At 34.2% G+C, this 23,815-nt stretch overlaps 3 protein-coding genes across 3 annotated transcripts; 2 read left to right on the forward strand and 1 right to left on the reverse strand.

The window, feature by feature from the left end:
* Positions 1 to 1,852: 1,852 nt before the first annotated feature.
* LOC25495126 (F-box/kelch-repeat protein At3g23880) lies at positions 1,853 to 2,998 on the reverse strand. Its single transcript, XM_013595294.1, has one exon. The coding sequence runs from the start codon at positions 2,996 to 2,998 to the stop codon at positions 1,853 to 1,855; it is 1,146 nt and encodes a 381-aa protein (XP_013450748.1).
* A 4,507-nt stretch (positions 2,999 to 7,505) lies between these two features.
* On the forward strand, positions 7,506 to 9,352 carry LOC25495127 (alkane hydroxylase MAH1). Its single transcript, XM_013595295.3, has one exon. The coding sequence runs from the start codon at positions 7,610 to 7,612 to the stop codon at positions 9,125 to 9,127; it is 1,518 nt and encodes a 505-aa protein (XP_013450749.1). The 5' UTR covers positions 7,506 to 7,609; the 3' UTR covers positions 9,128 to 9,352.
* A 7,007-nt stretch (positions 9,353 to 16,359) lies between these two features.
* LOC25495129 (pentatricopeptide repeat-containing protein At1g79490, mitochondrial-like) lies at positions 16,360 to 18,193 on the forward strand. Its single transcript, XM_013595297.2, is given in 3 exon segments — positions 16,360 to 16,384; positions 16,868 to 16,958; positions 16,960 to 18,193. Coding segments are annotated over 3 exon segments (1,350 nt in total).
* The last annotated feature ends 5,622 nt before the right edge of the window (positions 18,194 to 23,815 follow it).

Below are 23,815 nucleotides of genomic sequence, written 5' to 3' on the forward strand. Positions count from 1 at the left end.
GTTTTCTGGTTGCATTGAATGGTACTATTGTATTGTATGAACTTCACACATATCACATACTTCATTAGGCAGCTTTATCTTTGGTAAACCTTGCACCATTTTCTTCTCACTGAACATATTCAAGTCCCTGAAATTGATATGCCCATATCTTTGATGCCATAACCAGTTTTAACTCTTAACTTCTGATAGCAGACATTTATCTTCAATAACATTGATGTTGATTTTGAAAGTTCTTTGCTTTGACATAGGAGCTTTCAGAATCAACCTATTCTTGCTATCAAACACCTTCATAGCTTGTGCCTCCACCTTCATAGTGTATCTTTTTTTGCAGTAATTGACCAATTGAAGAAGATGGAATTGAGATTCTAGGGTTTCTATGATTTTGAGAGAGAAAGAGAGATATGAGTAAAAGACTTGTAAAATTTATTGAATGAATTGGAATACTTATTTACAAGGTATATGAAGCTATATATACATCAAGTGATGTAACAAACTAATGAAACAAACCATAACAAACTCTTAACTTCACGTGCAAGTAACAATAGTTAGTTACTTCACATGCAAGTTTCTAAACAGACTATTAAGCAAAGATAAAACTAATTCTAACTAAAATGAATTACTTAACCAATAGATATTCCCATGAATCCCTTCCAACGATAATTGAAGATATCGCAGAGGGAATGACAACATCGATCTTGATCTATTTCATTAATACGGGGTAGCACTTGGGTGACATTGTGGTTGATGACATTGTGAAATGTACAAAGAAAAAAAAACTGTGAAAGAGAAAGAAGAAAGACACTTGTGACATTGTGGTTGGTCAATGTCACCAACCACAATGTCACTCAAGTATTATCCATTTTTACGTACCATCCCAACTTCACCTGCCTCTTTCCTTTGGTCTTGGGTCTTGTTTAGTGAGCTGTCCAAACAGTAATTGTAGAAACGTAGATATTTAGGAATCTCCTCTCTCTGCAATCTTATTTATTAGCATAAGCTAACCATACGTCAAGAACTTGAAGTTCTTCATTGCAAATAAAAGCAATAACTTACACCAGGAAAACTAAGGGAACCAATGCAAATAAAAGCAATAGCTTATGCTTAAACAACAATCATTGTTTCCAGCTCTATGGAATCTGTTAAAATGAATTGTGTACTATGAACGTTAGAACTACTCTGGCATTAAGCGTTTCCTGGTGTTTGACACACATAGGTCTCTGGCATGATGATACCATTTCTTCATTTTTATAAAATGTGTCCGCAAAATATCATTTCTTCATGATGATATCATTCTGTGATTATTATTTTGTGAAGAGGAGCCTGCTAGCATTAAGAACTCCAAACATGCAATATAAGAGTACATCTAAAGGATTAAGCACATGAAAACAACTAATAAGACAACTAATTATTCTACTTATGTGTTTTAAACATAAAAACAAAACAAATCTTTATCACGTAGTGTACAACAGATCTCTCTTGGAGAAAGAGAATGATAAATTTATATTTCCCATTAAGAAACTAGTTTTTATTGCCTAACCAAATCTTAATTACTAGGATATAGTTCCATCAAAATAATCTTGTTTTCTAGGATAGTTGTTTTGCACAAGCATCCAATAAATATTTTTCGTAGATAATCAATTTATTCAACAAAGAGACACTAGAAACATCGAAAAAGTGAATCAGAAAAATGAGCACATGAAACTCTTAAGAGAAATTTCTAAAGTTATTATTACATTGACCACTAGCTAATATGGAAATATAAAGTCAGCACCAAAACTATCGAACCAACGTAAAATAAATGACAAGAAAGAGGAAAAAAACCTTTGAGAGCAACATAGAAAAGATACATAGGTCAAGGTGATATGAGACTCTCAACGTAGACATTAGAGATGAATGAAGTTGAAAGGAGGCATTGAATGTTAGGAGTCTTTGTAGTGTGATTCTTGTAATTGTAAACATATACCTGATCAAAGAAGTTCAAAATCAATTGGTCATCCTCTTCAAAAATATAAAATTGATTGATGGAATCAGCATGACCAAATTCCGTCGCGAAAGAAATATTGAACAATTTAGTCCAAGAATCTTTATTTCCATAATTCTTCATAACCCAAACGCCCATAAAAGTTTTAGTCTGAGCAAGGATGCATAAGCAATCCCTAGAAACCTCCAAGTGGAATTCAAGCAGAGGTTCATCTAGACCATAATCAGGCTGCGAAATCTCTTGATAATACTCTTTTTCTAAATCAAGAGAAAGAATGACCCATGAATTGTTGTTCTTTTTATCTAGTATGACCCAATTAATGGTTCCACTTACAAATTTTCCTGGAGAAACTTCGAGTTCACCCATGAGTAGTTGAGAAGGTAAGCATGGAATCGTACTCCAAGAGTTGGTACCTAAAGTAAGAACCCTAACTTCAGTTTCGCAAGAATTATCGATTTGTTTGAACGAAATGGCAACTACCTTATAACTATCGGTGAAATAATCATACCCGATACTGTATACAACATCAAATGAACTATAAGGTAGATTTTCCAAAGGTGGCAATATCTTGAACTTCCTAGTAAAAATGTTCCAAAATACAAGATTACCATGGTTGTCATTGACACACCGCGTTTCAAAACAGATGATGCCATCACAAGAGGCGGCTATGAAAACACGAAAAGTGCCACAAGGGTTTAGAGGGAAATTGAGCATCGTCTCCGTGATGGTGCTAGTTGTGTTGTTTAAAACGGAGGGAAGTTGGGAATCAAAGAGAACGAACCCCTTTTCATTACGAAAATCCCACGGGCATATGAGGAGGTGGTAATGACGGGTCTTTGACAAGCGAAAGTGATCTTTGGCGAATTTAGGATCGGAAATAATGGAATTCAAGGGCTTGCAGACACACTTGAGTGTCAAGAGTGACTTCACGGCGAGCCTGTACAAGATTTCCAACATCAATTTGAGCGGTAACAGATAAAACAAACCTAGAGGATTGATTGGTTGCCTCATCTCCATGGAAGCTAATGAAGCAATTGTAGTCAGTAGGGTTAAAACACGTCTATCTATCGATTGAAACCCTACCTAGGGTGCATATTTTTTTTTTATCAACGAATTGTTTTTATATATACATTCGGATAGTGGTTTTATTATATTTTTAAAATGAATCAAGAGCAATATAAATTGAAGATATTCAAGATTTGATATGTTTATATTGCATTCTGAAAAAGGAAACAATATCCAAGGTATAAATATATATTATACCTTTAGATTCTCACCTATTTTGCTTCGTTTCAAGAAGCCATAATATGTATTCTCGCTTGAGCTTCATCAACAGTTTGGAAGGTGGTGCTGCATGGCGGGAACTGCATGAGAAGAAGAATACTTTCCCACGAAGATGTAGCAGGTTGGAGATGACATGGTATAAAAGTTTGGGTTAAAATGTTTTTTTTTTTTTGACAAAACAAGATGATGTGTGGTAGGAAAAGTGGTTTCTTGTTTTTTCTTATTATTTGTTGTTTCAAAATACATGCAGTACAATTTTATTTTTTTTATTTTAAAGATGTCGTACAATTTTATAATCTACATTAATCATGTTTTTTACTTGACCATTGTTCTTGACCGAGCAAGTGCTCAAAGGCCCATTAACTTAGACTCAATAACTAAACAAACCCGAATCTAGCATTTAGGTAGCTTACTCGCAGCACAACCCCTCTGGACGAGGGAGGTGCTCGTAGCACACTGGAGACCCGTTCAAATGATTGTAATGTCTCCAAACGTGCGTGCGAATCTCTTTCTCGGAAATTATGATTCCTACGGTATCACAACCGTCGAACACCATGTGTGCCAAACAACGGCCCTACAACCTCCACATTATATAAAGGGGATTCTTAGCAGTCCCCAATATTAGAATCTCTTAATTCTCTCTACCCCCATTCTCATTCAATACTGATTTGAGCGTCAGAGTGTCAGCAGGTATACAACCCCCCGCCGTTCTAGTCAATAGCAAGCATATACAACCACCATCAAGCATCGCGTCGGTAGTCACCTTCTGATCAGGTACGATCAACCATATTTTTAATTAATATATAAATATAGATGTTAGATGTTGTTCGATTTGTCTCGATACATACTTTCAAAATATCAACCCTGTATTCATACCCAAACTCATCATGAATGTAAAAAGTCAACTTATTATCCTTTTATATAAATAGAAATCTAAATCCTAAATCATTTCACACACACAATGAGTCTCAATCTATCAGACGATACCCACTTCTTTTAGTTCTCTCTCTTCTCATTCCACATCTGACACCCTCTGTCTCTCTTCTCCATCACCGTATATAGTCATTGATCGTCATCATCGGTTTGTTGAATAATGCATTACAACATTGCGCACGTGGCTGAAATATACTTTTTTTTATTAAGAAAATATTCATTGTGGGGATGGGGATTGGGATGGGGCGGGGATACTCAAACCCGTCGGGACGGAGATAAGATTTGATTTCTCATTCCAGTTGAGTATATGAGAGTATGATATGGGGATGAGAAAAGCAAAACTCGCCCCACTCGACGTCCTATTGTCGTTTCTAATATCATGTGCTATAACAAGGCACGAAAAATTGATTAAAATTGATGTCCATCAAACTAGAGCAACATAATACAATTAAGGTATTAATCCTTGTCATGTATATAGAGGAATGCTAACAACATTCTTTTTTGAGCACTCTCTCTAGCACCCACTTTTTTATTGGGTAAAATCAATGTATGTCCCAGCACTTTATGTGGATTCCATTTTCAAAGGGTAGGTCCTACATTGATTTTATCCAATAAAATAGTAAGTGTTAGAGAGAGTGTTGCTAACACTCCTCCATGTATATAATAACAAAGATCCAATTGGTTTCATCACAGTTTTCTCTAGATCCAATTTATTTTCGGTTCACACAAACTAAATCTCTTTGCGTAATTATTGTGAATTTTATAAAGTTTTTTAGCAAAAAAATACTCTCTCCGTTCATTTTTAAGTGTCACTTTTGGAGAAATTTTTTGTTCATATTTAACTGTCACTTTCAAAGTTCAATGCAATTTTAAATGTTGTTTTACCAATATTGTCATTATTTATTTATTGCGGAGAGAGAAATATATGAAATGAGATATTAAATGAATAAGATCATTATAGTAAAAGTATAGTTTATTGCATCAAAAGTAGTATCAATTGCTGATTGTCTTGGTTTATGTAAAATGTCAAAATGTGACAATTAAAAGGGACGGATCTATTACTCCCTCCGTCCTAAAATATAAGCAAAAAAATTTCAAATTCTTTATCTCAAAATATAAGCAAAAAAGACCAACTTTTATGCTATTATTATGTTTTTTCAAACAAATCATATTTTCCGATGTAAAATTAAATGCAAATTGCATTCAATTTGTTCTCCTTTTTATTTTCTCTATAATTTTTAACCAATGAAAATTATTTATACATCTTTCCATGAAACTTATTCTAAGGAGAACACAAAAAATTATACCTCAAATAACTAAGTATTAGTTTTTTTAATAAATGTGAATTAGTGTTTTTTGCTTATAAATTAGGACGGAGGGAGTACTTATTAGGAAAGTTTTTGTTTTAAAAAACTCATAAAATTTAGAGTTTTCTCGAAAATTGTACAATTTTTGGAGTTTGGTCAGAATACAAAATTTGGACTGGTTACCCGACAATGTATGTGGCTATGTGGCCTGATTGCTACGTTACATTTATTAACAAATTTTGGCATGATTGATACGTTAAAGAATACATGCTAAAATACGAAATCAAAATTGAGAATACTTCTATATTTCTTAATAAGCATCGTAATATTTCTATATGAAAATATATATTAAATTTTTTATAATATCAAATATTTCCCTTGTTTACTTTTTACTGATTTTTTTTTTTTTTAATATTTAACTTTAAATAAAAAACTCCCACAAATTAAAACAAATGAAACTTGAAACCAAAAAATAATTAAATGATTGCAGAAACAAAATCCTGTTTTAGAGGCCAATTAATTTTTTGGGGCCACGAAAATTTAATTAAAATTGACGTCGGCCATACTTTGCAACAACTTACAGATCATTTTTTTCTTTTTAAGGAAAACTTACAGATAAGTTAACAATACATGTCATATGTAGATGATATAAAATTAGATTACAACATTATATATTAAATAAAGAAATGCATTATTATGGAATGGCTTAACGCCCAACCCTCTGTCCTTAATTATTATTATTTTTTGCTTTGACACGGGTTTTCGACCCATCAAAGATAGATGACTAATCCAACTCATGCATAGAGGCATGCGCACTGGCCAAACGTTATTCCTCTTAAAAATCAAATTTGGTATTCCCCGAAGCTCCTTATCACTGAAGTTATAATGAGAAACAAAAGTGAAACTAGATTCAAATCTCTTAAGTATGTTATAAATAAGTAAAAGAAAGAAGGAAATGCACATTTTAAATATTAAGTTGGTTTTGGTTTTCTTCACCGCAAGAACTCTAATCTTTTAAGTGTATTGGAAGTTTGGCTAGCTAGTTATGTGTCTTTTAAAGGATTTACAATTTTTGTGTGCAAAAATGTGTAAGATTTGCAATTTTTTCAATGTAAAATTTCAAGTTGACTAATATTCGCTCTACACTTTTTTTAGAGTCAATTTTTTAAAAAAAAAAAAAAAAAAAAATCCTTTTAATTTTTGGTGTTCATAGTTCAATGTAATATTAAATATTGTATTCTCTAAATCATCATTAGTTTTTTTTTTGAGAGCTAAATCATCCTTAATTATTTATTGCAAAGAAAAAAATGTAAAATAAGATAATAAATAGTTAAATATAGCACAAAAGAAAAATAGGTTTATCAAGAGTAACAAAGTTTGATACCACTTTAAACCGTCAATCAAAAAGGAAAGGAAGGTAGTAAAATATTTTGTTTTGAAAGTGTGGCTATAGGTATTAAGTGTCCAAAATCACGTTAAATCTGTAAGTCATTTTTTTTTTTTTGACAATTAAGGTACCCATGGAAAAATGGTGGATAATTTACCCCAACCAATAAACATTCATCTTTTTAGGTATTCATAAACTATCTTGACCCCACCAATAAATTGCGCATTATGATTAGTTGGTAGGTAAATTACCCACCATTTTTCAAAAGTAATCTAAAAAAAACCTTTTTTTTTGGATGGTTGTGCTTTTGCTTATGTCAAGATTATATTTTCTTAAGTTTTTTATAAAGGTTATGCTAACAAGTGCCATGATCTTAGAACATTTGTTAAGTTCTGACCAAACCTTGCTAGAAGAGAAGTAATGTATGTAGTGTGTAATGTCATTCATTTAAAGAAAGGATAATACTAAAAAAATAAAAAATAGATACATGTTATAGTCACATTTTGAATTTTCATTTGTTCTTGTCGGTCTTTATTAAATTGGTTAAAAAATTTAATAAAGAAAAATATCTACCTTATCACTCCAAAGGACCATTTGATGCACAATATGTTGCGTAAGAAACTAGAAAATTTCTTCATTCAATCTTATATATATAAAAGACAAGCCCAAACACATCTAAAATCATATATATTCAATTAAGGCTTTTATTGATTTACAATGACCATGTTTGTTTATACAACAATAGCTTGTGCAATCTTTTCCTTCCTATGCATCATCTTCCAAATCCATAGAAGACGATGTTGCAAATATCCCATCTTGATAGATTATACTTTTCTTGGCATGTTACCATCACTCCTTTGGAACTTGTGGAATATTCATGATTTCTTAGCTGCGTTATTGAAGCAACATAGAGGTAGTGGTGAGTTCATGGGACCTTGGTTTACCAAAATGAATTATTTCATCACTAGTGACCCCATGAATGTGCATCACATAATGAGCAAGCGTTTTGACAATTATGTGAAGGGTCATGAATTTCATGAGATATTTGAAGCCTTTGGAGATGGAATATTCAACGCTGATTCAAAGACATGGAAATATAATAGGTCTCTTCTTCACTCTATTTTTAAACAAAGAAGCTTTGAATTGTTTCAAGAGAAAATCATTCAAAACAAGTTGGAGAGAAGTTTGATTCCTTTGTTGGACCATGTACAACAACAAGGGTCAGTGGTTGATTTACAAGATGTCTTCAATCGCTTCACATTTGATAACATTTGTTCTGTAGTTCTTGGATGCGATCCTAACTGTCTTTCCATTGACTTCCCAGACGTTGCTTGTGAGAAGGCTTTTGACCAAATTGAAGAATGCATATTCTATAGGCATGTTGTGCCAAGAAGTGTTTGGAGGTTGCAACAATTACTTCAAGTTGGTCAAGAGAAAAAGATGACCAAAGCATGCAAAGAATTTGATCAATTTATATATTCAAATATAGAGTCCAAAAGAGTGGAGCTAAGGAAAGGTACCAAAAATATTGATGAAATGGGTGATTTGTTAACCACTTTGATGAATGAAGAGAAGGGATCACAAGTAGTACAACATGACGACAAGTTTCTAAGAGATGCTGCTTTCAATCTCTTTGTAGCCGGAAGAGATACTATAACTTCAGCGCTTACATGGTTATTTTATCTCGTTGCTACACATCCTTTAGTAGAAACCAAGATTCTTGAAGAGATTAAAGAACATTTTGGAACCATTAATATTGATCAAAAGAAGTTAGGGGTTGATGAAGTGAAGAAGCTAGTTTATCTTCATGGTGCTATATGTGAGGCTATAAGGCTTTTTCCTCCTATACCCTTTGAGCGCAAGAAAGCAATTAAAGGTGATGTACTTCCAAGTGGTCATATTATTAATCCAAATACAATTATATTATTTTCTTTGTATTCAATGGGGAGATTTGAAGAGATATGGGGAGAAGATTGCTTGGAGTTCAAGCCAGAGAGATGGATATCTGAGAGAGGTAGCATTGTTCATGAACCGTCTTATAAGTTCTTTAGTTTTAATGCTGGACCAAGGACTTGTTTGGGAAAGGACTTGTCCTTCATTCAAGTTAAAATGATAGCAATTGCTATTTTGAGCAAATATTGTGTTCAAGTAGTGGATGGTCATGTTCCTATATTAAGTCATTCAATTGTACTTCTAATGAAGAATGGTTTGAAGGTTAGGATAACAAAAAGATGAATTTGATGGAGGTTTCCAGACACCGTCTCTTCATTCCAACAAAAATACTAGAATCTGTCTGTATCCAAGAATATTAATATATAAAGCATACATCACTTTCTATAACCAAAATCACCTATCACATGTGAGCAGCGGCTGATGATGTTTATGTAATCTAGGATATTGTAGTTCTTCATCTCATTGGAATATTTATTAATAAACCAAATGAGTTTATTTGTGTGGGTATATATACATATCAAATTCATATATTTTTTTACATGTATGTTTAATCATATATTTTAGTGCGAGAGAAAAAAAAAATACTCAAATATATTTTGTAAGGTCTCAAATATATATATTCAAGCATTTTGAATTGAAAAATATGGTTGAGAGGTCTCAAATTGTGTGGATAGTCATCCGAGTGGACCGAGTCTCAAACGAATAGTGTGAAAAAGAACGAATTAAAAATTTATTATAAATATCGAGCATCGGTTTGAGGTTTTTTCTCCCGCAACTTTAGTCTTTTAGGAGCATTCACAATGGTCGACACGTGGCACCTCACTTAAGGGATGTGGGTGTCACGTCAGCGAAGACTAAGTCAAAAGTGTCTCGGAGGCCAAAATTGTCAAAGATCCATTACATAGGAGGCTGTTTTGTATTTTAATTAGTTAGGGGGCCAAAATCGCAACATTTGGAAAGATAGGGGTCAAAAGTGCAATTAAGCCTTTATTACAATAATAATTAAAAAATGTATTAAAATAGATAGTCTATTAAATAAATAATATTGGCGGGACTCAATTAGACCTTTTGTTAGAGGGTCTCCATTGGAGTGGTTTAGTACCTATTAGGTACTATTATTAAAAAATTATTAAAAAGTGAAGTGTCAATGTGGGACCTATTTAAGACCTCAAAGATGAGAGTCTCCATTGTGAATTCTTTAAGAGCATCCATATTTGTGAGATTTTTACCATTTAAGATCCGGTACATAATAGATACCTCCAATGTGGAATTTGTTTTTTAGGGTCTTCTAAGACCTAGGGTCTCACTTAAAACCTCAATGCTTAAGTGGACCACACATTACTTTTTCTTAAAATGATCATTGTCATTGTATTATTGTTTTTCAATTGCAATTTAATATTATAAAATAGATAATAGTGTCTTAATAAATAGTTATTGGTAGGACACATATAAACCTTTTATTATAGAGTCTCCACTAGAATGATTGCGTACCTATTATGTATGATTATTAAAAAAATTATAAAAAAATGATGTGTCTATGTGGGACCCGTTTAAGACCTCAAAATTGAGAGTCTCTATTGTGGATGTTCATATTTGGGTATTTACAAGTCTTTTAGAGTGTATAGAATTCTCAATTTTAATGCAATTTTACAAATTTGAGTTATACTCGATATGTTCTACTTTTAGTGTCATTTTCACAAATTTTTTGTTCCTTTTTATTTGTCATTTTCAAAGATTAAAATAATATTAATTATTTCTCTGCCAAAATCATATGTGCCTATTTATTGAACAAATAGAAAAAAGGTGAAACAAGATAATGAATAGTGAAAAAATATACTAATAATTTTATTAAAAGTGACTAAATTAATTATACTCAAGTTTGATAACTTGTTGATTAATTATATAGATATATTATTTCATATAACAATAAGTAGAATCCCCTTAAAAACATGCATTGAATCATTTTGGTGTGAAACCAATTGGATTTGAAAGCTAACTTATATTGCTTGAGAATGTTGGAAATGATAAGGAATCTGACGAAGAAGAATCACAACAAGTGGTAGATGTTTCGATGGATAAGGATATAGGCAAGGTTGTGAGTGAAAATGTTGCGGGATCTGGTGGAATTCCCTGTGTTGAAGAAATAGTCCTGAGTGCCAGTATTTGACAAGAAATAGTCCATCGAAGAAGCGGAAACGGAAACCTAATAGCCAGACAGTTGGATTTGAAGATGTTCAAAGTGTTGATTCTGCAAAAGTAGAACTCATGGAGGTAAATATGTTCAAATCCTTTTGAATATTTTCCTGGTTACTTGGTAGATACGCTAAAAGGGTGTCTTTTGAAATTACTCAGTTCTCATTTAGATGCATTGTCACAAAAATAGTCCCGATTGCATCAAAATATTCGACTTTAAAATGTTTTATGTGCATGGAGGGAGTATTCATTGATTTCCAATCTGTATTGCTTTGAGATTTGACCATTACATCTGACGAGCTACCCAGAGGAGTATTGCTAGTCAGTCCTCCAGGAACTGGCAAGACATTACTTGCGCATGCAGTAGCGGGGGGAGCAGGTGTACCCTTTTTTCACAGTATCTGCTAACGAGTTTGTAGAATTGTTTGTTGGAAGAGGTGCAGCTAGAATCAGAGACCTGTTCAGTACAGCAAGGAAATTTCACCGTCAATCATATTCATTGATGAACTTGATGCGGTTGGCAGCAAGCGTGGAAGAAGCTTCAATGATGAACGTGATCACAAATGCTAAAAGAGGTAAGGTTGGTCATCATTTTTGTATTTCTTTCCTAGCAACAAATGATTTAACTCATGGTTATCTTTTTTTTTTTTTTTTGAAACAGCTTATCTTATTAATACCAGCTTATACAAGGAGTACAAATACATGGTGACGGCAAAAGCACCTAAACAGAAAAAAGCACAAAGGTTGTAATACTGCTGATAACCACAGCCAACCTGCACCCAAAACAAAACTAAACCCCTGAACCGGCAACTATAACAGAAAAATAGCAACAACAGAAAACTGGCATAGCAGAAAACAATAGCCCAAAAGGTGCAGCAGAACTACAACAACCTCAACAGACAAAAGTCCCGGACACCTCTAAAACTGCCCCACGTTATCTCAATAAGCATTCCTTGGGGTTCCAGCACCACTCGTAATAGAGGCATGGAGGACTCCTAAGTCTAGAATTAGCCCAATTCCACGAAATCACCTTAATATCCTCCACCAATTCACCAAAATCCTTGGAAAAATTGTTAAAGATCCTATCATTTCTCACTTTCCAAATCGACCATAACACTGCGTGCCAAATCAACCAATAACCTTTCCGAGGCTTACGCCTCCCAATCTCCCCATTCCAACACTCAAAATGTTGAAAAAGGGATTGAGGTGTAATGAAATTTATCCCCAACCAACCACCTACCTTCGACCACACTATAAACGTCCACTCACAATGAAGAAAGAGATGGGCCGCCGTTTCAACCACTTTATCACAAAACTCACACTTCCCCAAAGACACCGGTGGTAGTATACGCCTACTCAGCAAGTTGTCTTTTGTTGGTATACGATTGAGGAGTAATTGCCAAGAGAAAACAACCACTTTTAGGGGCACCGGGCTTCTCCACAACAAATCGAACACCACTTTCTTCGTCCTCTCCAAGGGCTCTAGGGGCATCCACAAACTCTCAAGAGAAGCGTAAGATGAGGACACCGAAAACATCCCTTCCTCCTCCAACTTCCACCACCATAAATCTACCTCTTCCACCTTCTCCCATCCGACTAAACACTCAAAAAGGCTATGAACCAACCCCTCTTCCCAAACAAAAAGGTTTCTCCTCCACATGAAATGCCAATCACCCCCTCCCACCCCCTCCACCCATACCTCCCCCACCATAGCCTCTTTTTGACTGGAGATAGAGAAAAGTCTTGGGAAACTAATATAAAGAGGCTCGTTTCCTACCCATCGGTCCAACCAAAATCTAGTAGTCTCCCCATTCCCCACCTTCCTCACCACCTCCCTATTAATCCAATTTGCCCCCACCACCCTTTCCAAAGACATCAAATCTAACCACCAAGAAGATGCACAAGACGGCCACACAATCTTTTCCGGAAACAAGGGAAAACAAATACAGTTCCCATATTTACATATAAGGACCTCCTTCCACAGCGATTGCTCTGGTTGCATCAACCTCCACCTCCATTTGGCCAAAAGGCTAAGATTAACCAACCTAATATCTCTAACACCCAAACCCCCCTTTGTTCGAGGAAGACAAATCGTTGACCATTTAAACCAATAAACCTTATTTCCACCCTTCACTCCTCCCCAAAGAAATTGACGTTGAATTCTAACCACCTTCCTCCACACCTTCACCGGAAGCTTAAAAAAGGAAAGATAAAAAATTGGGATAGCATTCAACACCGCATTAAGGAGAATAACCCTTCCACCAAGGCTCAGACACTTATTTCCCTAAGAATTAAGCCTAGTATTCAAACTTTCCAACAAAGGATTCCATGTTGACAATCTTCTCGGATTTGCCCCTATCGGCAAACCCAAATACTCATGAAACTCATGGTTATCAATATCTTAAGATGCATGTGAGACATATCTTGATTCGATACTAAACTGAATTAAATCAATACAAATCTCTGGTGTGTATATTTTTGGGACATGAATCTCATCTTGAATCTTGATTCATTATGATGATTCTCAATTATTTTTTATAAACCACCACTTATACTTAATGTAGCCAACCACTTTTTTTTGTCTACTTTGTATAACCAATCAATTTTCTCATGTCATTTGATTTATATATTGAATCTTGAATTACTGTAAAGTTCGCATATGATATATCAGTTATAATTTTTACTTTAAAATGACATTAGTAATGTATTCTGATTCGGAAAATATGTCTTTGGATTCATGATTTGAATCTTAACTTGATAACCATGGTTGAAATTTTAAAAGTTCAGTTTCTTTATCAATTATTTGATTGTATTAGACTTCTAGTATATACTATATACTATCTACAAGAAAAGAAAAGAAAAAACAAATATTCCTTATGTTCATGGGAATTTAAGTAAAAAAATAAATAATCATGTGCTCTCAAGTCTCAATTGTTGTCGTTTGTCCGATTGATGATCAAGCTCGTGCATTCTCTGGCTATATAAAGGAAGACTCAAATATAATGAAGACTACTGAAGCTGCAATTGAGAATAGAGTCTTATTAGGGTTTTGGTCTGTACTTTGTTTTTGTGAGCCACTCTTGTATCGCCTTGATTCATTGAGCTGGACTATTAGTTGTGTTGTATTCGTGAACCGCTCTAAAGCTTTTAAGAAAGAGTAGATTCTGTTTATTGGAATGTGTCTCCTTTTGATTGTAAACATTGAATTGATCATAAATCATAATACTTCAAAAACACTTAATTTATTTTAAAAAAACATTTTACATTGTTCTCAAGGGACCATATATCAGAAACTGGAACCATATTTGAGCATCTGCGGTGAAAAGCAATATAAGAGCCCTCTATGGCTCCATCACAAATGCTTAAAGAAACTATTGTTCCATTCCATCAAACCAATGGTGGAATATGTCGACAGAATGAGTCAAGAAAGGGACTCTATCCACAAAGACATTAAATATAATAATCTGGTTAAAGCACAAAATCAAATATGATTTTATGCTAACAACAGTGGAATACGTATGCAGTAAGTGGTTGGGTCTACATGAAACTGCAGACATACACATACTGGAGTCATTAGCCAAAAAGACAAGTGAGAAACTCAAGCCTAGATTGTATGTTCTATTGCCAAATCAACGAGATCATGGGGCAAGTGGCTTCCCAACTTAATCTTCCACCTAAAAGTAAAGATACATCCAATCCCCATCGATGAAAACTGTCACCCGTCACAGAAGGGGTGAATCCTCAATCTCTACCAAGCATGCCACTTAAAAAAACTTTGATCATGTAGCCGACCACACTGAGTGGGATAAGGCTTGTTGTTGTTGTGTGGTGGGATACAAACTTATACTCCCTCCGTTTCAAAATATAAGCAAAATTCACTTTTTAGGTTCATTCATTTAATGATGTATGTGGTTATATTTTGAAACGAAGGGAGTAGTAATGATGCTAGTGCTTGTAATAAATTTTGTATCAACTTCATTGCAAACTAAAATGCTATGATTAAAGGGCAACCCGGTGGACTGAAGCTCCCGCATACGCAGGGTCTGAGAAGGGGTCCCACAATTTGGTGTATTGTACGCCGTGACCTTACAATATGTCTGTATCCCAGCATACAGACACATAGGCATAATCCAAGAGCATATATAAAACAAGAAATATAGGCAACTATCTGCTTGAAGAACATATATTAGCCAAACAAAGCCATGATTTAATATTGTTCACACGCTTGGAAGCCAACCAATAGAAGTGCGTATATAAAACAAGAAGCATAGGCAACTATCTGCTGCTTGAAGGACATACATTAGCCAAACAAAGACATGATCAAACTAGAATACATTAATTAAACATTATAATGGTCCGCACACTGAAAGATAACCTATAGAAGTGCAACTAAAAGCAGAAGCATAGTGCATAAATTAGAAAACTAGAAAGCATGATAATCTATATTCGGGTTGAAGGAGTTCCTTCCTTCTTTTGCAGCATTCTTATTTTCTAATCTTACAGCATAATTACAGGGAATGCTAACGTCGAACAAGGCCACTCTAAATAATAATTAACCACCTACCTCGGTAATAATTGACTAGGAAAAGGTGCAGAAAGTGCCAAGCTCATATGTTCCACCTTTCTTGCAATCTTAACTCTTCCACCTTTGAACAGTCCACCAATCACAGACTGACAAGCAGCAAGATTAGGTTTGACACCGCGTTTAATCAGCACAGCTACGGCTCTTTTAGCAGATTTGACCTCTTGTTCTGTAACTAAAGTGGGAACACTGTAAGTATTTGGTTGAATGCATTTGGATGGGTTCGACTTGGTAACTAAACTAGGAAGAGGAGTAGTTGGATTCATGTCTTCGGATGGCTCCAATTCTTTAAACAAGGCAATTGCTTGTTTAAATTGACGAGTGATGCAATGGACATAGATTAGATGCCGATATGTGACAACATCAGGCATAATGTTCCTAAGAAACATTTCATAACATAAAGCATAGGCTTGGTTAACAAGTTTATCACTGCACAACCTGTGTATGACTGAGTTATGCAAGTCAGTGAGAGTGTAAATGTCAAAATAATGTGGCAACCGTCTCAACAAGGGTATGGCTAATTGAGTATATCTCCTCCTGTCTTACATAAACCAATGATTAGGATATAATAACTATCACTGTTCAAGTGAAAGCCCTTTAATGTGATGTAATTGTAAAACACACTGTAACGTAAAGTGGTTAAGAGATCATTCAGAATGGAAGTACTGGGATGATGGCCGGTGTTGATGATTTTACGAAATAGAGAGAAAGCTGATGAGATGTTACCACCTTCGACACAATGAGATTGAAGGAGGATTGTCCAAGTATGAATGTCTTGAACAACATGAGTATGGGAATCCAATTGTTGAGCGAGTGAAAATAAAAGAAAGTAATCGCTAGTGTCGTAAAGGTAAGATAAAATGGAGTTATGATAGGATATGGGAAAGGTTTCAATAGAGAGCAACATATCAAAAACAGTAGAAGCAGAAACGCCAGATTTGCATGCTTCAACAAATTCAGAAGGATGAATAATATAAGAGGATGAGGAGAAGGAACGAATATATGAAACAAAGGGCTTAGAAGAAACAGAAGTAGAAGAGGCGGCACCAACGTACCTTATTAACCACCTTGACAACATTGTCGCACGCAAAAATCAAGGTCAACGAAAAGGGTTTTCAAAATTACGCTTATAACCCTCTCAGTGCCACCAGGTTTTTCAAACAAAAATAATTACCTAGGCATTCTATTCTGTATAGTATTTCGCTATAAACAACAACACCACAAAGTAATTCACCAGTTTCCTTGAGGTTATGGGTACAGGCCTCCCCCTACTATATACGTTTCTTTGATTGAATCTTATGTCAAATCTGGAAAGTTAGAAACTGCTTTGAGGCTTTGGCTTGTATACATTGATCATCGAGTCTCATGCAAAATCAGGGAAGCTTGATATTGCTATGTCTGCATTTTCAGACATGGAGAAAGCTGGATTTCTACTAACTCTATCTACATACGCTTGTCTATTGGAAATGCATGCTTCATCCGGACAAATTGATCATGCCATGAAACTGTACAATTCAATGACTAATGCAGGTTTAAGGCCAGGCCTAAGCACTTACACTGTTCTTTTATCTCTACTGGCTAATAAGAAGCTTGTGGATGTTGCTGCCAAAGTTCTACTTGAAATGAAGACGATGGGATATTCTGTGGATGTGACAGCTAGTGATGTTTTGATGGTGTATATCAAGGAAGGTTCGGTTGATCTTGCTTTGAGGTGGCTGCGTTTCATGGGTTCGTCAGGTATCAGAACAAATAATTTTATAATCCGACAGTTGTTTGAGTCATGCATGAAGAATGGGATATACGAGTCAGCCAAGCCACTTCTTGAAACATATGTTAACTCCGCTGCAAAAGTTGATTTCATTCTTTACACTTCGATTTTAGCGCATCTTGTTAGGTGTCAGGATGAAGAGAATGAGAGGCATTTGATGTCTATCCTTAGTGCAACAAAGCATAAGGCCCACTCGTTTATGTGTGGACTTTTCACAGGCCCCGAACAGAGGGGACAACCGGTGTTGACTTTTGTAAGGGAATTCTTTCGAAGTATTGATTATGAATTGGAGGAAGGTGCTGCAAAGTACTTTGTCAATGTTCTTCTCAATTACCTAGTTCTTATGGGACAGATAAATCGAGCTCGATGTGTTTGGAAGGTTGCTTATGAGAATAAACTTTTCTCAAAGGCTATAGTTTTCGATCAGCACATTGCTTGGTCCCTTGATGTTAGAAACTTGTCTGTTGGAGCCGCCCTTATAGCAGCGGTGCACACTCTTCATAGGTTCAGAAAGCGTATGCTATATTATGGTATTGTCCCAAGACGGATTAAATTGGTGACGGGACCAACTTTAAAGATTGTGATTGTGCAGATGTTAGGCTCGGTAGAGTCTCCATTTGAGGTGAGTAAAGTTGTTCTTAGAGCACCAGGAGATTCTGTCATGGAGTGGTTTAAGAAACCGATAGTTCAGCAGTTTCTTCTGAATGAAATTCCATCTAGGGCTGATATCCTGATGCACAAGCTGAACATACTTTTTCCCAATTCTGCACCCGAGCATGAGTTAACTCACACTGGGCATTTTTAAGAGAGTGAACAATTTTGAAAGGGAGAGAGCAATACTCTTATACAGGAGAGTGATACGCCGAAATACGCATGTACTCATTCTAAGGCTCTGTTCACCCAAATGTGACTGGAAATGCGTGCCTAAACGAATTTATTGCAATCTTTTACTATGAAATGACATGGATTTCAAAATGACATGAATTCAAGCAAATTCGAACAAGTAAATCGTTGTAAAGAAACACAACATTATTGCATTACCAATAGATTGCTTTAGTCTATTATTTTTCAAATTATAGAGAATTACTAGGTGAACACCCTAACAAGTAACTAATTTATTCATTTCTTGTTTTCTGCCCTTTCAATACTGGTTGAGTCTATCAACATATCATGACTTTTGCGCAAGAAAAAACCTGATAGGAGCTATTTTGGAAAAAATACATAAAAAGGAGGGACAAATAGAGACCTCCTGTATGCACTAGTTCTACAATTAGGCATATCAGTATATATGAGCAAAACAATACCTCCAGCATAAATGATAAGTTAAAGGTTTTAAATGATAAGTTTTTATAAAAACATGTGTATATTTGATGCATTTGAAATTGAATTGTTTAACTTTTTTAAAATATAATTTTTTAATTTAGAATGTTAAAGAGTGCTTCAAGGGCACTCGTTATCAAGAACCAAGAAGATAAGATCATCTAATGGAAGGGTCTTAACTTTTTAAGACCCAATACATATTAGATACCCCAATTGGGGAAAAACTTTTTCGAGGTCATATAAGACTCGGGGTCCCACTAAGATCTTCAATCTTAAGTGGGATCCACATTTTTTAAATATTAAAAAATTAAAAATATAATAATATAAAGTTATTGATAGTTGATTAGTGGGTCTTATTTAAGAAATTTGTGTGAAATGTTGGATTGAATGAATTGAGTGCCTATCAGATACTACTATTAAAAAATTATAAATGAGTTATGTGTACATGTGGGACTCATTTAAGCACCCAAAATTAGATGTCTCCACCATGGAAACTCTAAACTTAATAAAATTTAATTTTAAACGCATCGTCGCTTAGAATGTAAAAAAGAAGAAGCCAAGAGTCTCCTCAACATTGGATTCTTTGCCAACCACTCTTTTGATTTTTGTTATATTAGTTATGAGGTATGTTATTTGAACAATTATTTGTGAGACATCCATAGAATAGTAGAAACTGACACGAAAATCAAAGTAACTAATAGAGAAAGTAAAAATATAATATGAGTATCAAAAAGAAAATTGCCACAAAGTGACCGTAAAAATATCATTTTTCTTAATTATTGTGTAAGAGGGATGATGATTCTATATCTTTAGTTGTTTTGTCTCTATTTGTATCTTAACAAATCATCATCTCTCTTTTAAATAATTTATTTTAATCTTTGGTATGTTTTCTAAATACACCAAAGTTATAAAATAGTAAAGGTTGAGAATGATTTTTGGGTATGAATGACCAGGTTAATCTAGATAACAAAAAAGGTTGTGAACAATACGCGAACAATAATGATAAACAAACACAGATTTTGAGACACAAATACGACACCAATGGTATTTTTTTGTAATTCCCTTTAAAGTGCAAGGACAATTTTGTAAAATCATCCCTTCCTTATGCAAGTGTACCTCTTCTCTCTTCTTTCCCCTAACCTTATCGTTCTTCTCCTATCTTGTCACACACCGGCGACTACCCAAATCACCGGAGAATAAAAAGGCATGGTGATGGTTGTGGAATCCGAGAAGGAGGAGGAGGTATGGCGGTTGAGATTGAAGTGGAAGAAGAATCGGTGGTTGTTTGTAAGTTCGTCGGAGAAGGATGAATTGGTGGTTATGGTGGTGAGAACTGAGAACGGTGCTACTGATGCTAGAAGGCGATGAGATCAGAGAGGCGTGGTGGTATGGCGGTGGTGAATAGATCTTGCGATGGCCGGATCGAGTTGTATGTGCTCGAAGAGAGACATGGCTACGGTGGGACGCCGGTCACTGGACGGCGAGTGTAATGCCGGTGGCCGGTGAATTCGGGTGTGAGAGAGACCTCAGGTGAGAAAAATTTGCAGAGGAGGAAGAGTTGCCCAAAGATGTGAGAGGACAAATAGTTGCAGGGAAGAGAGAAGAAAAAACAATTGGTATTTTTGAATAGTGTTGTACATAGTGTCTATATTGTGTCATTAATTTTGTGTCCAGTTATCATAGCTCTTACGCAATATGCGAATTTGGATATTGAAAATGTGACTACCTCCCAAAATCAGTAGACATCAACATTCAACAATTCAACACTGCAAATGGGTGTTGAGTCATTCAATGAATGGAATACAACTCATTTTAGTGTTTCGATAAACTTAAAAATAAAAATAGTTGAAACAATTGAAGTGTTGGAATTATATTGCAGAAAATCCTTCAAAGACAATAAAAATTCTCGTGAGCTTAACTCAGTTGGTATGGATATTTCATTTATATGCAGGGGTCGGAGTTCGAACCCCGGACACTCCACTTATCCACAATTAAATTGTATGAGCTCTAACCACTAGATTACTTGACAAAAAAAAATTATATAAGGGGCAGGATGTCAATCATAATTATAAGGTCCTGCTAAGTCTTAAGGACTTGAAGAATAAAATAAATAAATCTTAAACTTTCAATATATGAAATATCCCGAGTAAAAAAAATGTAAATATACCACAGATAATATTTCTATCTCCAGCTTTTTTTTTTTTTTTAAAATAATTCTATCGACAACTTTATAGCTGTAAAAAAATTCAAACTTCGAAATCATACATCATAAATGTGTGTTTTGTTTGGTAGTGACAAGATTTGAGTTTGAGTACTTATCAATATACGTACTTTTAATATAAGTAAAACTTATAGTTTGACGTGCATAACACATAAGTAGTTTTGTAAATAGAATACTTGTGCTGAAGTTAGAACTCAGAACACTACTTTTGAGAAACCCTAAAATCATAAATCAAATTCTAGTTCTCTCTGAACCTCTGATCGTTTGGTTCATGAACCTCTGCCAAGCCAAGGGGTAGGCCTTTTGTTTTTCTTTTCAAGACCCCCTTGCGGAAAACGCATTGTCTTTCAATCAAGTTCGAGGATCCATTAAATAAAGCAATAAATGCACGTTACAGACGAAAGGTACCGAAAACTAGAAGAGAGTTGTTCGTTTGGACGAGTGGCGACACTACTAACTTTGTTGTGATCGAGCTCTTTTATGCACTTTAAGAGGTAACAAATCCACCATTTATTCGTGTCAAAATCGTAATGATTCAAAGAAAGGAAATCAAAAATTTTAATTTGCACTGCCTTTATGTTCATGATTTCCCTTCTGTCAGTTTGACAATATATGAAATATTGTTAGAGTTGATGAACAATTGCACCCAAATAATGCAATGATTATATATGTGGTGGCTTAATCCTCCTAATTATAAGACTCTTTTGAGAATTTTTTTTGTCCCTTTTTATAAGACATCTTTGCTATTTCCAACTATATTAATTATTTCTTTACATACATGCCCATATTAATTATACATTTTTTTTCTTCAATCAACAATAAATAACATGTTGAAAACATAAATCATCTCTCTCTTAAAAATAAAATTGTAAAAACAATACTAATTACAAACATATTTAATACAAATATTCACTATCTTAATTCCCGTTATTTTTTCAAAAGGCCCTATAATTAAGGACGGGGTAGTACAATTTAGTGCCCCTCTTCTATGGTTAACTGCTTTAAATTTTATTGGATTGTTGATGTAACCGATACATTTATTACTTAATTCTTTTCTTTTTTCGAGGGATACTTATTTTCTAGCATTTGTTTTGCTCACACTTCTCATAAACACGACATTTATGAACAAGCTATCATTGTTGCTAGCTAAAATATACTATCTCCGGTCCAATTTATAAGATAAAGTTGATTTTTTAGATACATTGAATAATGTATGTATCTAGTCAAGAACCTAAACCAAATACATAAATTATTTAATGTATCTAAAAAGTAAATTGTCTCTTGTAAATAGGACCGGAGGGAGTACATATTATACGCCTATAAAAATTGAACGAAGCTTATCAAATCTAAACACACTAAGGGTCCGTTTGATGGTCAGGATATGATAGAGGCAGAATATGATATAAAGCTGGATAGAGATAAGATATGATAAAGACATGATAAACATTAATCTTATCATGTGTTTGATGTGCACATGATAACAAATAGGATATCATTATAATTAAATGAAAAAATTGCTCTCATAATTAATTAAATATTATAAAAATGACATGTTATTAATTATAATAGAAAATACATGCTATAATTATTTTAAAAATGGCAAAATATCAAGATAATAAATAAGGAATGATCTTCTAATCAAATCACAATAATTTCTAAGTCAGAATAGGATAGAAAAAATGTTTATTTTATCATATCCTTTTGGTACATCAAACATAAGATTTAATGAGGATATGATTATTAAATTTAGCCCTTTTTTTTTTTTGTGTGATAGAAAGAAAAAGGTGAAAACAATTAACTTTAAAGATGTTGAAAATTTACGCGGCTAGTTTTGGAGGCATATGAATTTTCTACGGAAATTTATGGTGCCTTTTCTCTCCTACCCTATAGCAACGGTTGATTGGAATTTCAGTTGTTATATTCTATATATTGCGGTTGCTAAAGTGCTCGTTGCTATATGACAAATTTCTTGTAGTGGATTATGTAGATCATTCATGTAAATTTTTATAAAAATCTATAGAAAGTTACAACATCAACATTCAAGGTTGTAGCATCAGATGCCAACGCTTTACAGCTTCTAGAGGAAATGGAAAAACAGATGTTGTAGCCTAATAAATCAATGTTGCAGCATAAAAGACGTAAATATAAATCCAAACTTGAAACGAGGAAGAAACTCCAACCCCTTAAGCGTTGAAAAAGAAAGTGGCAATTTACTAGATTTGTTTTTTAAATTCATGTGTTCATTAATTGTTTTAGCTTGTTTTTGCAAAACCCTAGCAGCACATGTGTCGGTCTCATCCAAGTTTTAAACTTATAAGCATATTAGTCCTTTTATTTTTCACAAAGGTAATTTCATATTTAAGACAGGCAACTTAATAATTGCATCTTACAAATCAACTAAACAATTAAATTACATACCTAACTTAAAATTATAATTTTAATTTATGGGAAATGCTAACCGGTGCCCCCGGGGCACTGGTTAAGGGTATGAAAAAGGAAATTATATAGTAGTTAATGCATTGAAATTGTGTAATTAATTTATAATAATGTCAAAAACAGTTTCCTTTTATGGTAATAATTCTCTTTTATGGTATGCTTAACCAGTGCCCCGGGGGCACCGGTTAGCAGGACCCTTAATTTATTAGCAAATAAAGCAAAGGTGACCTCAGAAATCAGATTGAACAGTAACAATGAGGTTAATAACAAATCCTTTTGGAAAACTACACATCATTCCAACAATAATAACAAAATAAAGGAAATTCTTAGGCACTCAGTTGTGCTTTGGAACCTTTCCATTCTAGCTATTTCTTTAATTTCAAACTTAAATATGAAGAACAAAGTTCCTGTCAACATATATATCTACCCTACAACATCATTTCTGTAAGG

The sequence above is a fragment of the Medicago truncatula genome, chromosome 6 (genome assembly GCF_003473485.1).
Source record: "Medicago truncatula cultivar Jemalong A17 chromosome 6, MtrunA17r5.0-ANR, whole genome shotgun sequence".
NCBI classification, from domain to species: Eukaryota; Viridiplantae; Streptophyta; class Magnoliopsida; order Fabales; family Fabaceae; genus Medicago; species Medicago truncatula.

What these genes read in the sequence shown, in the direction of transcription:
- LOC25495126 (XM_013595294.1), bottom strand. Translation starts at nt 2,998, where the DNA reads ATGGAGATGAGGCAACCAATCAATCCTCTAGGTTTGTTTTATCTGTTA.
- LOC25495127 (XM_013595295.3), top strand. Translation starts at nt 7,610, where the DNA reads ATGACCATGTTTGTTTATACAACAATAGCTTGTGCAATCTTTTCCTTC.